Source organism: Notothenia rossii (assembly GCF_949606895.1).
Source record: "Notothenia rossii genome assembly, chromosome: 5".
Classification (NCBI taxonomy): domain Eukaryota; kingdom Metazoa; phylum Chordata; class Actinopteri; order Perciformes; family Nototheniidae; genus Notothenia; species Notothenia rossii.
The window spans coordinates 41,871,888-41,889,690 of record NC_136903.1 but is presented as its reverse complement, the minus strand read 5'-3'; the positions used below and the strand labels follow the sequence as shown (position 1 = coordinate 41,889,690).

The window sequence follows — 17,803 nt, the reverse complement described above, 5'->3', positions numbered from 1 at the left end:
AGTGCCGGATGTACAAAGATATTAATAGGAGGCTGTGCAAAACAGACAAACTAATTAGGCTTTATTTAAACATTAAATAATACTTTAGGTTAAGGTCTTCTTTTAAATACATTTAACAAAAAGCTTTGGGGGTATCTATATTAAGCCTGACAAAGTACTTAACGTTTAATATATTGCATGGTTTGCTTGGGACTTGACAATCCAACCCAGTCTCACAAAAAAAATTGTAATGACTACATTGGTCCACAACGTAGGACGTAGTATTTCTACAAAAACGCCTCTGAAATTGTAGGATCCCTAAGTTTTTTTTCACCATTCATTCCAATGGCTGTGGTCTATGTGACGGTGGCCCTGAGAGGCCAGGGTGCTGCAAATAAAAGAACGCTGCAAATAAAAAAAACGCTGCAAATAAAAAAAACGCTGCAAATAAAAAACGCCGCGATGCAAATAAAAAAGCCACAACGGAAGTGAATTACCGGGGACTATTATTGCTGATGCACATACGACGGAAGTTAATTACCGGGGACTATTATTGCTGATGCACATGCGTTTTTTTATGCGAGAGAAGAAGAAGGCTGGGGGATCTCCGGGAAACATCTCATGGGTAAGTTTATAATGTTAAAGTTACACAGGATGTAGATAATATCTGTCGCTGCCGTATTTATGACTTTAAATGACGTTATTTTGTGTGTGGGAGCAGATTATGTGTGTAGTGTATAATGTTAGTAGAACATAGCTTTGATCAAAACTGCAGAAAGCTATTTTCAAGTTGTTTGCTTGTCTGTAAAAACTATTTGATTCTGCTCGATTTATCCGTGCAGCTTGAACCGTTTCAAATCTAGACCACACACACACACACACACACACACACACACACACACACACACACACACACACACACACACACACACACACACACACACACACACACACACACACACACACACACACACACACTCACAGTATTCTTGCGTGTTTAACTGCCTGAAACTTGTCTTGCCCTTGTCAGTGGGGAATGTCGTGATTAAGACACACTTGCAATCCATTTTGGGAGATTCCTTGTATTAAGCCAGCGTTGAAAGTAGTACTGATTAGTCTTTCCAAATGTGTTAGTGTTATTTAAAAACTAGTGCAGTGCCCGTTCGGGGCATGGCCGTTCAAAGCTTGTGCCTGTACTAAGCGGACCGATTGTTTGGCTCCCATAATTGCTGCTTGCAATGTTGTCCGGGGGGCGTACCCGATCGGAGCGCGTAGATTCGTCAAAAATAAAGGTTTAGAAAAATGAATCCCAAAAAATTCTAAATGAAGGATGCAAATCATCATGCAATCCGCAAGCCATATCCGAAAGCTTAGGTCGATCTGACAAACAGTCAGAGAGATATGCGAGCCACAGACACACACACAGACACACACACACACACACGGACATTTCTTGCTTTAGATAGATAGATAGATAGAAAGATGTTCATGCAATTGAAGCGCAAAGCAACCTAATGATACTTTATTTGTTTTCTTGCAGGTCATAATGTATTGTCCTTTTTGTGGACAGCAGCAGGACTCTAAATCAGCCTTTTGCTGTTCATGTGGCAAGGACCTCAAATTCCTGTGTGATGTTGATAAAACAGGCACAAGTGGAGGTAATTTTTATTTTTTTATTTTTTGAATTAGGCTTAGGCAATGTACACTCTATATCTTATGAGTATGGGTGAGAACACTCTATGTCTCTCTGTTCTTTGTCATTGACGATTGATTGGACTCTTATTTCAAGCAGAGGCTACAGGAAAAAGCACACTGGAGTTATTCCGGACTTTCCGGAGTGTAAAAGAGAAGGAGAGACGAGCAGGTTTTAAGAAAAAAAAAACACCATCAAAAGACAACCTGAAGGTTGTGAAGGTACATTTTTTTGCTGAGATAGACTAATAATTTGCCGACAGTCCATTCTGTCATGTATTTATAGTGTCACTGAACTAGTTAACAGTCGCCTATTTCGTTGTTTCTCTGTAGATTTCAGTAGGCCTTATGAGGCTGAAAGATGGTGTACTGAAGACTGTAAGAGGAACAGTACTTCCCCTTTTGATGCGACCAGAGTCGGATGCGGACGAATTGCAAAGAGCTGCTGAGCAAAAAATGAAGACCTTCGACAGAAATTTACATGGTGGTCCCTACGTACTGCTCTACCCTGACGGTACAAAGATAACTAATATACCAGGAACAGAAGTACCCTTCACTCTAAACGAGTACAAAGAGGTAGTGGGGAAGGCCTACCAACGTATCACACTGTACATTTGTACAGCTGAAGATTTCTTTACATCTTGTAAGTAATTGTGAAATTAATTACCAACCAAGAAGAGCTTTTTAAATTGATTTGTTTGTCAAGGAAAGCACTCTGTTGTTCTGAGTAGTCTAAAATCCTCTTATACCTGTTCTTGTATTTCACAGCTCAGGAAACCAGCTCTGAATCCAACTCATCGGATTCAGAGGTGATCATCATGAGTCCAACTTCTGCAGAATTCAATGCAGCTGATACATTAGTGAGTACTACATTTGTTGTATCTTAGATCGCTTATATTGTAAATTCTATCTGGAAGTGAAAATGTTTCTAGATTTCACATAGACGGCATATTTTTACGATGAAACATGTCCCAAAATAGCATTTTAAATTGCGGTAAATGTTGCAGCGTCCTGGCTTACACATATTATACAAACTTAAGAAAACAACTTTATTTAGTGCAGATCCCTGCAAAATCACACCATAATAATGTGTATGTTTTTCACTGAAAGTAATAATGTAAGAAGGATCATTCCCCCTGGCGCAAATCACATACACTTTCTGTTAGAATAATAGAATTCAATATTTATGTTCAAATGTGTTAAGCTCTAGTTCTGTCAAATTTGAAGTGTCACACTGATATATTGTTTTTTACTTCCAGGTATGGGAACCTGCAGAGTCAGGCAGTGATTCAGCAGCTCCGGTAATTGTGGCTCCAAAACATTGTCTTTTGTTCACATTTAGCCTTGTCTGGAAATATTGTCACACAATTAATGTCTTAAACTACATGAAATAACGTGTCACACTGACCCAGAGATCCACGTTTGTATACATTAGAATAGTCTTTTCTTTCTAAATCAGTCCTCAGATAGCCATGATTTAAAATACTTCAACTTACCTGTCCTATCCCTGTTATGGTTTGTGATTCAGGTCTTATTTTCTGACTCACAAGACGGCCCAGGAACATCAGGAGGTGTGCTGGAAACTGCGTGCTATAGGTATTATACTTTCCTTTCTACAATTCAAGTATGTTTTATATGAAAACATCAACAATGTAAACTTGTGTATGTCAATTTCTCAGCAAATATACTCAGCTGTATGCGCCCATTGTAATAGAGGATAAGGATGACTCAGACAGTGTTGAGTGCAGTCATGACATTCCAGAGGATACAAAGTAAGAGAAAAGTTACCCTTACTTCAACTGTGGTTGTTATTTTTCCTGATCAAAAATGTGTGCTATGGTGTACCATTTAACATGGTCATAATTTATCTGATGACAGGGTGGACCAGCAATCACTTTCTGAGATAACTGCAAACCTGGCCCTAGAGATTGACCATCGAGCTGTCAGCAGATTTAACATCTGTCGCTCGAACATCTGGGATGGAGCAGTCAGAGGATTCAAAAGGGCAACATTCTCAGAAAAGAAAGACATCCTGGTGAAATTCTCTGACGATGAAGGGAGGTTTGAGGAAGGTCTCGATACAGGTGGCCCCAAGAGAGAATTCCTCTCCCTTCTCATGAAAGAGCTGAACAAACGGCCCATATTTGATGGACCTGTGGAGAGCCGCTACCTGGTCTACAATTCAACAGGTTCTGTTTTGTGTATAATGTTTTAAAAGAACCCATATTTCAACCTTGCAGTGTTTTCAAATATGGAAACTGATTTAATATTTCTTTATTCTGCATTATCTTGGACAACTATCAGAGAGGATGAGTATTATTTAGCAGGGAAGATGATTGCTGTGTCCATTGTGCATGGTGGACCAGGTCCTAATTTTCTGTCAGAGGATCTGGTCAGCTACATCTCAGGGCAGAGCAGTTTCAAGGCATCTGTCGGAGACATTACAGATGAGGAGATAGGGAAAGTCCTACAAGAGGTATGAGAAGGGTGTGAAATTCTAGAATAGGTAAAGAGAGAGTTTTGTCCACTTAAACCATTCTTTGAAGATATACTTCTGGCATTACCATTTTTTATAATTACGTGTCATATTTGAAATGTGTGGGACTCTGTTATCTCTTCTTTTAGATTCAGAATTCACCCTCAGTGGAGATCCTTCAGGACTTGATGATACGGAACAGTGCCATGTTGCAGACTGCTGGGTGCTTCAGACATGTCAGGTCATGTGAAGAAAAAAGAATGATAGTAGAGGATTACCTGAAGTGGTACATAATCCACAGGAACAACACTGCAATCGAAAGGTAGGTTTTTGTATTTCATTGTTATTGCTAAAATAATTATGAAAAACGTGTTGCTGTTGTCCCATTTTCTTGCTTACTTACTTCTACATGATGCACATGTATCTTTGCATGCATCTTTTAATTGTATTTTAGATTCAAGGCTGGACTTGAAAGTTTGCAGTTTCTGACAGCTCTGCAGCAGCATCCGACGGTCCTGACCCCTGCTCTCTGTCATGCCGATGTGAAGCTGTCTGCTGCAGAGATGGAAAATCTGTTCCAGCCTGAATTTAGTCAACAGGGAAGCAACAGAAGGGCTCAGGAAGAGAAAGCTATGAGTTACTGGGCAGACTATCTTCTCGATTGTGAAGGTTAGTCAATTTGCTCTTGTCTGATTTTTATACACACAGATTATAAAGAGTTCCGGTGTTGATGTAGATAGTATTTACTGTCAATTGATTCCAATGTTCTCTACTTTTTAGAAAATGACAGCTCAGTGACCTTGGAGGAGGTGTTAATGTTCGCTACAGGTGTGCCATGTGTGCCTCCTGCTGGTATGAGTCCTCTGCCACGCCTTCAGTTCCTATGTTCTACAACGTCAACATTCCCAATGGCAAATACCTGTGCCAACATTTTAAAGCTTCCTCTTTTGGACACTTATGGTGCCTTCAAAGCCAACATGAACTTTGGCATTAATAATTCCCCCGGCTTTGGGTGCCTTTAAACAATTAAATAACTTGTGGTAAAAGTTAATGTTCCCACACACAGTAGCTACACAGTCCGTTGTTTTAATGTTGCGATCTGTCAGACCAAAATGTTGTGACGTAAGAGAGATGAGTATTTTTCATGGCAGATTTGTCCTATTTCATATCTAACATGTGAACAACACCACACATTTGTATTGTATTATATTCTCGTTAGGTAGGTAAGGTAGACCGTGGTTAAATCAAGAGTTCAGAACATGTGTTAAGATGTTTTACAAATATTTACATAAACAGTAAATAAAGACTGCAAAAGGCACCTTGTTGTGCAAATGTGCCAATTTTGTTTTGCCCATTTTATCAACATGTTTTTACATGGACTTTGTGAAAGAGTAAAGCTGAATGACTCTTCATTAAATGGTTTAAAAGTGTTTCATTTTAACGTAAGGACTTGTTTTTCTACGTATAGCATATATGTTACACACTCGCTACAAAGATGACACGGCTGTAGCTGGTTCACAAGATTTTATTCTCAGATCCACTGTGAAAACAGAAATAACAGTAGCATATGTGACTGATGCAATGAATGAATGTTATTGTTGATTCATCAATTTGTTATGGGCTGTGTCTGAAATCACTCAATACTCCCTATATAGAATTCCCTATATAAGGAGTAGGGAGTAGTGAATGAGAGTGATTTCGGACACACCTTGGTCTTTAAAATGTCAGAAAGTGAAGCCTCACAGAGAACAAATATTCACATTTTAGAGGCTGGAACCTGCTTATATTCAAAATTAAAATCAATTACCAAAATATTAGGTGTATAATCTTCTGACGATCGACCATTCAACTGATAACACGGATGTAACACTAAACATGTTTTACAAAATACATGAATATGCTGTATGTTTATTTAAACAAAGAAAGGTTTCAGTCTAATGACTTATGCAAAGATACAAGCTGAATATTTCACTGGACTTATCTACTCAGAATTGCAGCATTCTAAATAATATTCAACCTACATTGGAAACTTGTACACACAAAAAAGGTTCTGGGGGGCTGGTGGGGCAATGTATTCTACACTCCAGACATGTTTTTCATGGAAATGTAATTCTGAACAACAGCTGTCCAGTTCACTGGTGGAGCCAACCCACTCCGTCTTTGCAAGTCCACAAAATGCATCTCCAGATTCTCATCACCACACAAATTGTACTGGGATGATGCTTGCATGATGCCATCAAAGTGGTGTAGGGCTTCCCAGGACACTGGAAATCCACACTCCCTTCCGCCAAACCTATGACCAGTCATAAATTGAAACATGAGTCAAGTGATTACAAATGGATCATTTAACCCCCCAAACATGCTAGATAAGCATTATAACTAAAACTCCATTGAGTCAGTTCTTCGTTAATTAAATCCTAAACAAAGAGCTTTGACTTGAGAAATTAATCTCAGGTTGACAGCAGCTCTTTCAGTCAAATATGGTCATTCTACTCACTTTCTAACACAAGGTACTTTTTGGAATTGATTAAGATAAATCGACAGAATAGCTTTGGATATCTTCTGATTTAGGTTTTGTGTTGGAATTCATTTTTAGTCGTTTAAGACTTGAAATCATTTTTGAAATAATGAGTTTTCAGACTAAATGAATCACGTTATTTATCAAGTGACAAACTTGTCATATTGGGCTGATACACCAAATTATATGAAGTCAGATATATTTTAAAGTAATATTACCAAACAATTTGAATACAAACCTGTGAGGCAGGTGGTACATGGCATCAGGTTTACCTGATGGACACTGAGACAGGCGAACAGGTCGGATGGTGTGGTTGTTCCACAGCTGTCTGTACTCATCGAGGTCTTTTTGGAAGATGCCCAAAAACACATATCGCAGCAGACACTTGTGCTCATGGCTCCCATTGAAGAGGTGCCTCTCTCTAAGGTCACTGAAGAGGTCGATCCAGAACTGAGTCCTAATGGTGGAATTCAAAACTTTTGTATTTCATGAAAAAAAGACAACTTCAAGTAAAAAGTCACAATATTTCTAGAGATGTTGAACATTTCTTGGTGCGCTCCTACATTATTTCATTTGGGAGCACAAACTCCCTTGGGAAAATGTTAGTGTACAGCTCTAATGTAATTTCACAATTTTTTTCATCCAGATAGATTTAAAGTATTTGGGCACACACACACGCACACACACACACAATTGGACCTGACCTTAAAAGGCTATACCTTTGCTTTCTGAAGAAAGACCACCAACTCTCGATGCGCTGGTTTGCAGTTGAGGTACCATACATGTGACTGAGGGCTCCTGCAAAATCATCTGTGTGTTGAGATCGTAATGTGCAGTTAATGGCTGCCATAGTGCCGTTTTCAGTTCCACAGTCAGTGCGAAGGCGGGCTGGAAGTAGTCCAAACTCCGATACACACTGCAGGTAGTACTGCGCAATGATGCCCGGATCGTTGTTAGTGCTGCCACTCCTGAGCCACATAACTTTCCTTGAAAAGCCGTCGATGCAGCCACTGATGGCAATACCAAAGGGTTTAAGTTTATCATATCCATCAGCGTGCCACACTTGGTTTGGTCCTGCTGTGACGTATCCCCTTCGGACAAACCTTCGCCTGGAACGAAGTTGAACACCAGATGGATCTAGTCTGGAAATCGTCTGTCTAACATCCTCCCTTTTTACTGTCAGGTGATACTTTTGTTGCAATGTCTGCCACATAGCTCTGTAACCCAACAGCCAACCCGAGCCTCTCAGTTCATGTGCAACAGTTTGGTGTACAGTGCCAATGGGAGTGTAGTCTGTCCTTCTTGTTAAGCCAGCGTTCTGTAGCCTCCTCTTTAAGGTCCTCAGACTAAGAAAAATGTTGTGTCTTTTTTCTAGAAAATCAAGTATCACTTCATAAGCGTGTCCCTCCGTGAAGTACTTGTGGATGAGGCCTGCCTTGATTCCTTCATTAGATGCTGTGACTGAAGGGAAAAGACAACAGTGTCATTAGGAATGAAACTTAATAACAAAAAACCTATTAAGAAAAAAATGAAAATGTATCAGTAATGAGGAAAATACCTGAAAAGTTTGATGCATAAGTGTATGTTTTCAGTATGTTCAATGCGTGAACAATTCCAGACATGAGGAGCAAAAAAGAAGAGAAATAAACAGGCAAAGGACAACATATTGGGATACTTACATAATTGGTAAGGATAAAAATACATATCAATCTAGAGGTAACAAACAAAAAGGTACCCTTTTAATGCCTGTATTTGTGCATAAACGCATCAGAAGGCTCAACCCTCAGCACATGAAGGAGCACATAATTGGTCAACTTTGGTATTTCACCTGATTTTTTTACTTGTTGGCATTTTTTTTATCAGTAGTTCTAAATCATGTTGAAATTGCCATGACTGACAATAATATGTGTATAGCATATATTAAAATGGCAACAAATCATATACAAATAAGACATTATCACTGTACTGGTGAAATTCTTGACTTTTAAGGAGGAGCTTACCATCTTCGAGAAAGGGAGCCAAACATTCAATGTTGCTGCCACAGGAGCCGCAAAACCTCCCAAAACACCCAGCAGTCCCACAATATGGACAATACATTGCCTGTGGAAAAAGAGCAATGTGAATGTTATTCATTTGCAATTAAGTAACAGCTACTTGGTAAGCTATTGCAGCAGGTAATGTTACCTGCAAACAGCTGACACTAATTTAACAGCAGATATCAGCTGCAATCACTTAATATCTGAACCATGCATCTACAATGTCAAAATACATTAAAAAAAAAAGAAAGATTTAAAGCCAGTACACTTCTCAAAGGAAGCACGTCTTGGATAGGATAGAGACCCTTCTCTATCTCTAAGCAGGATAAGAGACCCTCATTTATCTCTAGACAGGCACATTTAGATGACATGTTGATGGAGTCAAGATTGACTACAGGATGTTAGTGAAGATCTGTACTTGTATGTATTCAATATAGGGCTGGGCAACGATTATAACGCGTTAACTTGCCCAGCCCTAATTCAGTAAAAGTTGTTCCTTCAGAGCATGTTGAGGAGAGGACCCGAGCTCGTCTGTTGAATAAAGGCATATTCAACTTACTTTGTGTGTCTTAGCATCATCTTTAAGTCCCGGTCGGCTCAGATCCGTTTGTTTAGAAAACAGCTAACGTTAGCAGATAAAAGTAGCTATGTTCTACTAACATTATACACTACACACATAATCTGCTCCCACACACAAAATAACGTCATTTAAAGTCATAAATACGGCAGCAACAGATATTATCTACATCCTGTGTAACTTTAACATTATAAACTTACCCATGAGATGTTTCCCGGAGATCCCCCAGCCTTCTTCTTCTCTCGCATAAAAAAACGCATGTGCATCACGTCGTATGTGCATCAGCAATAATAGTCCCCGGTAATTCACTTCCGTTGTGGCTTTTTTATTTGCATCGCGGCGTTTTTTATTTGCAGCGTTTTTTTTATTTGCAGCGTTTTTTTTATTTGCAGCGTTTTTTTTATTTGCAGCACCCTGGCCTCTCAGGGCCACCGTACATGTGATCTTCAAATTTCTCCCTGCAGAACAAAAAAACATGGCCGAATTTCGTTTTATTCTCGGTGGAAAATGCCTATTTTAAAGTTAGTTTGGCCATTGAAATGCGTTTTGATTTCATTTGATGCAAGAAATATGAGTTATTATTTCAGATTATGTGTGCAGTGGATGTACATGATCTTTAGTTTGCTAGTTATTACGAAGATTACTTCAGGAAATTGTGTACATACAACGTTTTCATTGTTACCAAGGTGGTTGCTAGGGACGCTGCTATCGATATTATTTCTGTTATGTTGTGTAACTGTTTAATGGTGTTATCTTTATTGCTACCCCCTTCCCCGTCAATTTATAGTGTTGGTCCACAGCGCAAACTTATTAGTTTAACAAAATCTGCATCTACAATTGTGGCATAGATACATTATTTTCCCCTGTGCAATTCCAGTCTCACATCTCACATCACATTGTCATTGACAAATACCAGAAACAGACCGAACATTTTTTTTAAAATAAAATAATACTTAATTCTGAGTGTTCATGCTTTTCTCTTTGAAAGTCATCACATAACGGCATTGTAATGCACGGTTCGGTTGCATTAAATATTACATATCTGCCCGTAGTTCTCTATTTATAGAGCCCTGATGAGAAGACTTCTCGACAAACATGAGGAACTCCCGCCAACACTGAAAACGTGACGTGGATCATAAATATATCAGCAATTAAACAACATCTTACATTTCTTTTCACACAATATGTCTCCTGGAATTATCAACACTAATTCGGCTGACTTTTATATTTGATCCAATTGGTAGATAGGCTGTATTTACCCCATAACGCTGCACAGCTGATATAAAGGGACACCTAGTGGTTAAAGCATGTTATTGAATTTCATTATTTTTATTACTAGATATTAATAGGATCCCTATAAAATATATTCATTACTCGTTATTCTCTACTAATAGTTAATTAAAGACTGTATGACTATTTTGCACATCCCTTTCAAGATTTCAAGATTTTCTAAGGTTTATTGGCATATCATATACACAAACGGTGTAGTTATGCAACGAATGAAAAAGTTGGGTCGCAGGTTCCTCAATAATGCATTACAAGACATCTATCAATATTTGTGCATACCTCCAGCAATGTTAACTAGGTTCAAGCACATACTTTAACTGATATTATACTTAAGCAATAGCTCACGACAGGCCGTGGTATATGCTCATTATATCATAGCTAAGGGGCGTGGTTCGGCCCGACACAAAGCGGAGGGTCGACAACCCCCTTAGCTGTGATATAATGAGCATATATCACGGCCTGAAGTGAGCTATTGCTTTTATAAAACGGTTACCAAGTGTGGCAATATGAAAGAAAAATACACACTCTAATTTAAATAGTTTTTATTAGTAAATAATGATGTTCAAAATAAAATAGTCCCTCCGTTGCCTTCTGCACGAAACATAGTGTGAGGTGGTTGCTATGCAACAACACTAACAGCTAGCGAACATATTAGACAGAGAGCGTTGATCCATTAGTTGGCTATTTATTTACATTCATTTGTATGTTGCCGTTTATTGTGCACCCACTGAAAAGCTGTCCAGCATCAGTAGCATCGCTTACGGGGTTAGATGTATAGGTTGAGGTTGTTCTAGGCTGTTGCTTGGCGTGGCGAGAATATTGCTCCACTTTCTCCGGTCCCCGAGATTCGGCTTCCAGTAGCTCTGGAGAGAGCTTTCGCACCTGTGGCCACTAACGCTCATAATTTCTCTGCTTTGTTTCAAGACCAGCATCAGAAAGCTTTTGAACGGTGGTACTTTTCCAGTTGGTCTACCTGCTCTTCACGTAGCTCTGCATGTCGTCGTTTAGGTGCTTTTTTTTCTGGAGATAGGCACTGCTCAATCCACTCCTCCATAGTAAGACCCCCCCGGAGCTCGAAGTTAATCTTAAATGTTTCCATCTTATGCTTTGTTAGTTTGTTTCGTAACGGAAGACATTTAAATATATTTATAAAACTGACAAGTCAAATCAAGCAATCTGATTGGTCGATAGCGTTTTTGCGGACCTCTTTGATTACAGATTTGAAAACATCGTTGCTTGCTTTAAAAGTAGCACAATTCATTTTGTCAAACCTTGGAAAGTATCTAGATATCCCTTCCCTAATGCCAAAGGAACTGCTGCATAAAAAAGAGGGTTTCTGCCCTGTTACTTCTCCGCTGCTTTCTTGTTCCAGTTTGAAAAGCTTTTCAGCCCAACTGTATACAGTTTTTCTCAGGCTGGGAGGGATACTGACTTGTTGTGAAAAGTAACTTACAATTCTACCCGTGGTATACGCTCAGTATATCACGGCTAAGAACCAATCAGATTGCTTGATTTGACTTGTCCGTTTTATAAATTATACTCTTATAAGATTATGTAGACATTTCATCTCCGGCCTTGTCAGGTATTGAACAATCAATAAATAAAGAACACAGAATTATTCAATATAAAACACAGAATTTGTGTGATTATACAAAATTATTTACAAATAAACACCACTGCATATTTACAACTGTTACACATGCTGATGTAACGTAAATGTTTCCAACTTGGGATCAATAAAGTATATCTTATCTTAAGGTGATCGATGGCTACTGCCATATTTGCAAAATTTGCCTCTGAACCTTGACACGTGCATGTTTCAGGCTTGTCAATTAACAACAGGAGGGGTCACAGACATAAGACCAGCTGTTAAATAAAGCTCTTCTGAACTTAACTGGCATGTGGGTATATTATGGCAGAAGACACTACACTACCCAGACTCCCCAGCTATCGTTTAGGACTACACCATGTGCTCTGTATGACAAACCCCGTGATTAGTTCTCAAGCTCTGTGATTGGTTGACCTCCAACTGCATTCCATATGAAAAAAAACGTTTCGTAAAAGATACAATCATACTTTATTCAGCAGTGCTTGCTTTACACTTTGAAAGTCATCACATTAATGCATTGTAATAAATGGTTCGGCTGCATTAAATATTACACATCTGTCGTAGTTGTTTATTTTTATTTATCTACAGAGATCGGGCTCAGAATAGACCAGAAACTATTCTTTTACCGTTCAGTTTGAATTTCACAATAAAGTTAGTAATATTTTGTTTTGATATTATTGTTTTTTATTAACTACTAGACCGCTGGGTCATGTTAAGACCATCTTTTCTGTGTTGATGTGGGTTTTTTCCATCGCTTTTGTGTTACAAATATCAAAACAATAACAGAATATATCCGTCGTAAACTAAACCAGAAACAGCAGTATATTTTATTTTGTTAACACTGTAAACTGCGTGATAGTCCTCAAGCTCTGTGATTGGAGAGTGTGCTCCGAGGGATACGCCGAGCGTCGAACAGAACTTGAAATGGGATGGAACCACGGCAGACTGTCCAAAACTGGATTTGAACGGTCCATCCCGTCACATTGCTTGTGCCCACAATGGGCAGCATTAATATATAACATATAGAAAAATACAAAAGCATTGCGAACAATTTAAACCAATCAATGTTGTGTAATTAACAAGGATAATCTGGTGTTTTTTAGTCGATGAGTAGTGCAGATATCACTGTAAAATCAATCGACAGTAAGGGGAATACTTACTTCCGGGTGTACAATTCTCCGTTATCCAATGGGAATGGACGCTCACATTGCCTTTAAGGGCAGCCGACACAAACGAATGCCGTGCTTCCATGAGCGTCAAATCCCGCCGCAGATGGGAATACATTGCAATCAGTTGAAAGCTATTTGCGTCCCTTTATGAAGCTGAAGGAGCCTAGGAGCGTCACAACTGCACGCCTCGGGGACCCTGACCAAGCGTAGCTCCTGGACGATTATGGAGTGAGAGTGTGTTGGCAAGCGCGTTCACGTGAAAGGGGCGGGGTTAGCTACATTTTGACCAATCACAAACAGGGACAAGTGTACTGACAGCGCAGCATCATACTTCATTTATGAAAAGTAAACTAATATTAGACAAATATGAACTTTAAACATCCATGACTTAAACATATAATCCAGGATACAAGCCACATAGTTGCACCTGCAAGGAGAATACAGATTTAACTGGTTTAACTGGTTTAAATAATATATATATATCGAGTGTTTGAAAGCGTAGAACGGTTTTATGATACTGCCCCATCTAAGACATGAGTGGATCTGACTTTAATTACATTTGAGTTGAGTTTTTCGTCAACTTAATGTGTTGCTTAAAATAATACGTCTGCATACAGTATGTGACAATGTAAGTGTTGCACTTCCAGATACGGCTCAAGAAGCTGACTCAGATAAGGAAATATTGTGATATTATATGATCGATGATCTGATTGATGATGTGATATCAGTGTGATATGTGTTAAGCATATTTGTATAATAACAAAGTCTTGTTTCAGTTCATGTGTATGACACCATCAGAATGTGCCTGAAACGTGGTGATGCTAATGAGCATGCACAGATATAATAAACGGTCCGTACTCCAGGCCAAACTCTGAGCGATGTGGTCGTGTGTTTTTTCTGTCCGTTAGCATACTTACAAACTACTTTGGTTGACTGCAAACGTGGAGACTTCTGCTGAATATAATGTCTCACGCAACAAGTTATGGGCCCAGTCAAGGAGGCCAAAGGTGGTTTAAGTTGTTATTCGACGTTGACGACAACAACTTTGAGTTATAACACTCACAGGCTACGCCCTCTACTGGACTCTATGGGTACTACCTTATCCTGCGTGCATTCCCCCACTGAGACTTCTATAGACGTAGCCGCCCTAGAGCGGGCCTACCTGAATGCGCGTGCATCACACCGTATATAAGGAGGCCTCGCCTCCTGCCCATCATCCTTTTCTCTTCAGCAGTGGAAGTGATTCCACGAGAGACTGAGACGTATCTGAAGTGAAAGTGAAAGAGAGAAAGTATGGAGCCAGTACTGGACCATAGGACCTGCCCGAAATGTCCGAATCTGATTGCGGGGGCTGATCCGCACCCCTTCTGCTTCATGTGTTTGGGGCCCGACCACGCGATGGACGGTATGGTGCTCAGCCTGCCAGGTGATCCCGCGGCGCACGAGGGAGCATCGTGGGCAGCACTTCCTGGAGAAGTTTACCCCGCAGGAGGAGTCGGAGGAGCTGGAACTCGACGTCGTGGATATGGGCGATTCGGGAAGCGAGGAGACATCGTTCCGGTTCTCCCTGCCGTGGGGCCAGACGGTCCCGGTTCCGATGGGTGACGACGAGGACGCCTCGCTATCCGGAGGTCCAACTCTCAGCTCTGCGCGGATGGATTTCTCGGCGGTGATGACTCTGGCGGCGGAGCGTGTAGGTTTACCGCTCCCCCCACCGCTGCCACCGAGGCCTGTAAACCATCTGAGATCGGGGTTTATGGCCTGGTACATCCGAAGCAGCCGACATTCGTTTCGCCCCAGCTGCCAAAGGTATGGCGGTGTGTGGAGGCGACATGGCAGCAGCCATTAAAAACGGGTTTCATTAAGGTGGTGGATCGCTCGGACACGACATGTCCGGGTGTGCCCCCCCCTCGATGAGAGCCTGGCGGCCCATCTGTTCCCGCGGGCGGCTGGTTGGGCGGAGGGTAAACGCCCTCTGCCCCTGCTGCCCCTGGACCGAGACACCCTGGAATATCTGGATAAGATGCTCAAGCTCGGTACTCAGATGGCAGCTGCGGCCACTAATCTTGGCGTGTTGGGCGTCTCCCTGGTCACAAAACCTCAGGCAGATGACCCCGCCCTCTCGCCTCAGGACGAGAGCGGTTATTCGGGCCGCGCTGTGGGTCAGATGAATAATCTGATTTGTGGTAGTGTTAGTCCTCCAGCATTTCATGCCCCTAATTCAGGGGAGACATGTGATGGTCAGGAGCGACAACAGCACCACAGTGGCTTATATCAACACAGGCAGGGCGGAGTTCGCTCCGCCGCCCTGTTGGCCACAGCGGAGGAGCTGTGGTTATGGGCCTCAGAGGTGGTGTTATCTCTGAGAGCCCTTCACGTTCCGGGACTGGAGAACAGGGGCCGACCTCATGACGAGGGGCGGTCCCCTGCCAGGCGATTGGATGCTTCACCCGGAGGTGGTGAAGCAGATCTGGGCCCAGTTCTGGAGAGTGGAAGTGGATCTGTTCGCCAGCCGGCGCAACAGCCACTGTGCCCTGTGGTTCTCCATGGCCCTGAGCGACGACCCGCCCTTGGGGGTGGATGCGTTTGCACACGAGCCATGGCCAAGGAAGCTGCTCTACGCCTTTCCACCACTGCATCTTATTCTCCCCCTCCTGGGGAGGGTGAGGCGAGAACATCTGTCATTCATTCTAGTGGCTCCGGACTGCGTCGGGGCGCCGTGTTACTCAGAAATGACACCGATGAAGGTAGGCCAGCCCTGGGCGATTCCCCAGGTCTGGGGGGTGATGTCTCAAGAGGCAGGTGGGGGCGTTACCCACTCTCCAGTCCTGGCTCCTGAGAGGGACATGCTGAGACAGGGTGGATTATCTGACAGTGTTATTCAGTCTATCCAGGCAGCTAGGGCTGGATCCACCACAGCCTGTTACAGGCCAAAGTGGCTGGGGTTCCAGCGATGGTGTGAGGAGCGGAGAATAGAGCCCCTATCTTGTGAGCTAGGCTCTATTTTGTCCTTCTTACAGTCATTGGTGGACAGAGGGCTGGCGCATTCCACAGTGAAGGTGTATGCAGCAGCCATCTCGTCCTGTCATGAGGGATTTGGTGGCAGGTCTACCTTTAGTCAACTACAGATGTTGCGGTTTTTACAGGGGGTTAGGAGACTGCGCCCTGTGGTGCACGTCTCCACCCCGCAGTGGGACCTGCCCCTAGTGCTCGAGGCTCTGGCCTCAGGACCATTTGAGCCTCTGGAGCTCTCCTCTCTTAAAGCATTGTCGTGGAAAACAGCTTTGCTTCTTGCCTTAACGTCAGCCAAAAGAGTGTCCGAGTTAACTGCTCTGTCGGTGCACCCGAGTTCTTTGCTAATTTGGGGTGACCAGAGCGGCGCAACACTTAGACCGAACCCCTCCTTTGGGCCTAAAAACTTAAGGAGTGCGTTCAGGTCAAGGGCTATTCAGTTGGGGGGTTTTAGTCTCTCCCCCCCATGGTGGGGCCAGGGAGGCTAAACTGCAGCTCCTCTGCCCGGTGCGTGCGCTAGCTTGTTATGTGGAGCGCACAGCTTCCCTTAGATGCTTCGGGGGCGGGGTGATCGGGAAAGCTCTGTCCAAGAAACGCCTGGCAGGCTGGCTCTGCGAGTGCATTGCACATTCAACGGTGTGAGTGTAGAGGACATAGCACGGCGGCGTCTTGGTCGACACCAGGCCCCTATTTAGAGGCAATGGACGTCCACTCTCAGGAGACTTCCGAGAGTGGTGCGGTTACCCAAAGTGATAGACCTAATTTTAACCTATTTAGAGGCAATGGACGTCCACTCTCGGGAGACTTCCGAGAGTGGTGCGGTTACCCCAAGTGACAGACCTAATTTTACCCAGGGAAAAGTGGTGAAAATGAGAAAATGTATCCGAAAATAGTGCCTCATAATGCCGGCATGTGGACGGTAGCCAGAGACTCGCAGGCACACACACATGCAGAGATCCAGGGCGGTGCACATGGCTTTTTTACCGAGCAATAAGTCTCTGAGAGGCGGGGAGACTCCACGGATGGCGCACACCCAGAGCAGTTTGAAACAGGTTTTTTCACACCTCCAGGACAGAGACCGGGAAAAGCACCTCTCTTTGGCACCTCACAGAGCCCCAAAGGACGGCCTAATGACCTCCAGCCTCTCTCCCTCACATGGAGCTCAGGTTATTTCATAACTCCAGGAGAGGGACCGGGAAAACCACCTCTCTGTAGCCCCTCACAGAGCCCCAAAGGACGGACTAAGGACCTCCGGCAACAGTGGCATTTCCATCACCTCGTGCACCGTGAGTCCCCGGGCCCCCAGACTTAAGCACTCCCCCACGGACTAAACCCAGATGATCACACCCTACAGAACCTCATGCCCCTAGTAACCCTAAAGGGGGGGGATTTTGCGGTGCTTTACCGTCCGCACATCGGCATCCATATTCTGCCTTATTCACGGCACC

At 42.5% G+C, this 17,803-nt stretch overlaps 2 protein-coding genes across 6 annotated transcripts; one reads left to right on the top strand and one right to left on the bottom strand.

The window, feature by feature from the left end:
- The first annotated feature begins 382 nt into the window (after positions 1-382).
- LOC307040633 (uncharacterized protein) lies at positions 383-5,577 on the top strand. Of its 3 annotated transcripts, none has more exons than XM_079683670.1 (12): positions 383-604; positions 1,520-1,637; positions 1,772-1,884; positions 2,005-2,314; positions 2,440-2,531; positions 2,931-2,972; positions 3,200-3,267; positions 3,351-3,443; positions 3,550-3,860; positions 4,297-4,469; positions 4,602-4,816; positions 4,928-5,577. In XM_079683670.1, exons 1-10 carry the CDS (start codon positions 539-541, stop codon positions 4,395-4,397), a joined length of 1,314 nt encoding a protein of 437 aa, XP_079539796.1. In that variant the 5' UTR covers positions 383-538; the 3' UTR covers positions 4,398-4,469; positions 4,602-4,816; positions 4,928-5,577. The 3 variants fall into 3 exon arrangements, with proteins under 3 accessions (XP_079539796.1, XP_079539797.1, XP_079539795.1); XM_079683669.1 differs by having other exon boundaries at positions 387-604; positions 1,772-1,893; XM_079683671.1 differs by lacking the exons at positions 4,602-4,816; positions 4,928-5,577 and having other exon boundaries at positions 384-604; positions 1,772-1,893; positions 3,550-4,147; positions 4,297-4,434.
- Positions 5,578-5,656: 79 nt separating this feature from the next.
- LOC307040631 (uncharacterized protein) lies at positions 5,657-9,603 on the bottom strand. 3 transcript variants are annotated; one of them, XM_079683663.1, is made up of 5 exons: positions 9,479-9,603; positions 8,666-8,765; positions 7,385-8,126; positions 6,904-7,122; positions 5,657-6,440 (listed from the first exon to the last, which is right to left on the bottom strand). In XM_079683663.1, exons 1-5 carry the CDS (start codon positions 9,542-9,544, stop codon positions 6,224-6,226), a joined length of 1,344 nt encoding a protein of 447 aa, XP_079539789.1. In that variant the 5' UTR covers positions 9,545-9,603; the 3' UTR covers positions 5,657-6,223. The 3 variants fall into 3 exon arrangements, with proteins under 3 accessions (XP_079539789.1, XP_079539790.1, XP_079539791.1); XM_079683664.1 differs by lacking the exon at positions 9,479-9,603 and adding an exon at positions 9,261-9,431; XM_079683665.1 differs by lacking the exon at positions 6,904-7,122.
- Between the last annotated feature and the right edge of the window lie 8,200 nt (positions 9,604-17,803).

Coding starts and splice junctions, on each gene's coding strand:
- LOC307040633 (XM_079683669.1), top strand. CDS start 539: ATGCACATGCGTTTTTTTATGCGAGAGAAGAAGAAGGCTGGGGGATCT. Junction 2,973..3,199: donor GCAGTGATTCAGCAGCTCCG/GTAATTGTGGCT, acceptor TTTGTGATTCAG/GTCTTATTTTCTGACTCACA. Junction 3,444..3,549: donor GACATTCCAGAGGATACAAA/GTAAGAGAAAAG, acceptor ATCTGATGACAG/GGTGGACCAGCAATCACTTT.
- LOC307040631 (XM_079683663.1), bottom strand. CDS start 9,544: ATGCACATGCGTTTTTTTATGCGAGAGAAGAAGAAGGCTGGGGGATCT. Junction 8,766..9,478: donor CTCCGGGAAACATCTCATGG/GTAAGTTTATAA, acceptor CTTTTTCCACAG/GCAATGTATTGTCCATATTG. Junction 8,127..8,665: donor GGCTCCCTTTCTCGAAGATG/GTAAGCTCCTCC, acceptor TTTTCCCTTCAG/TCACAGCATCTAATGAAGGA.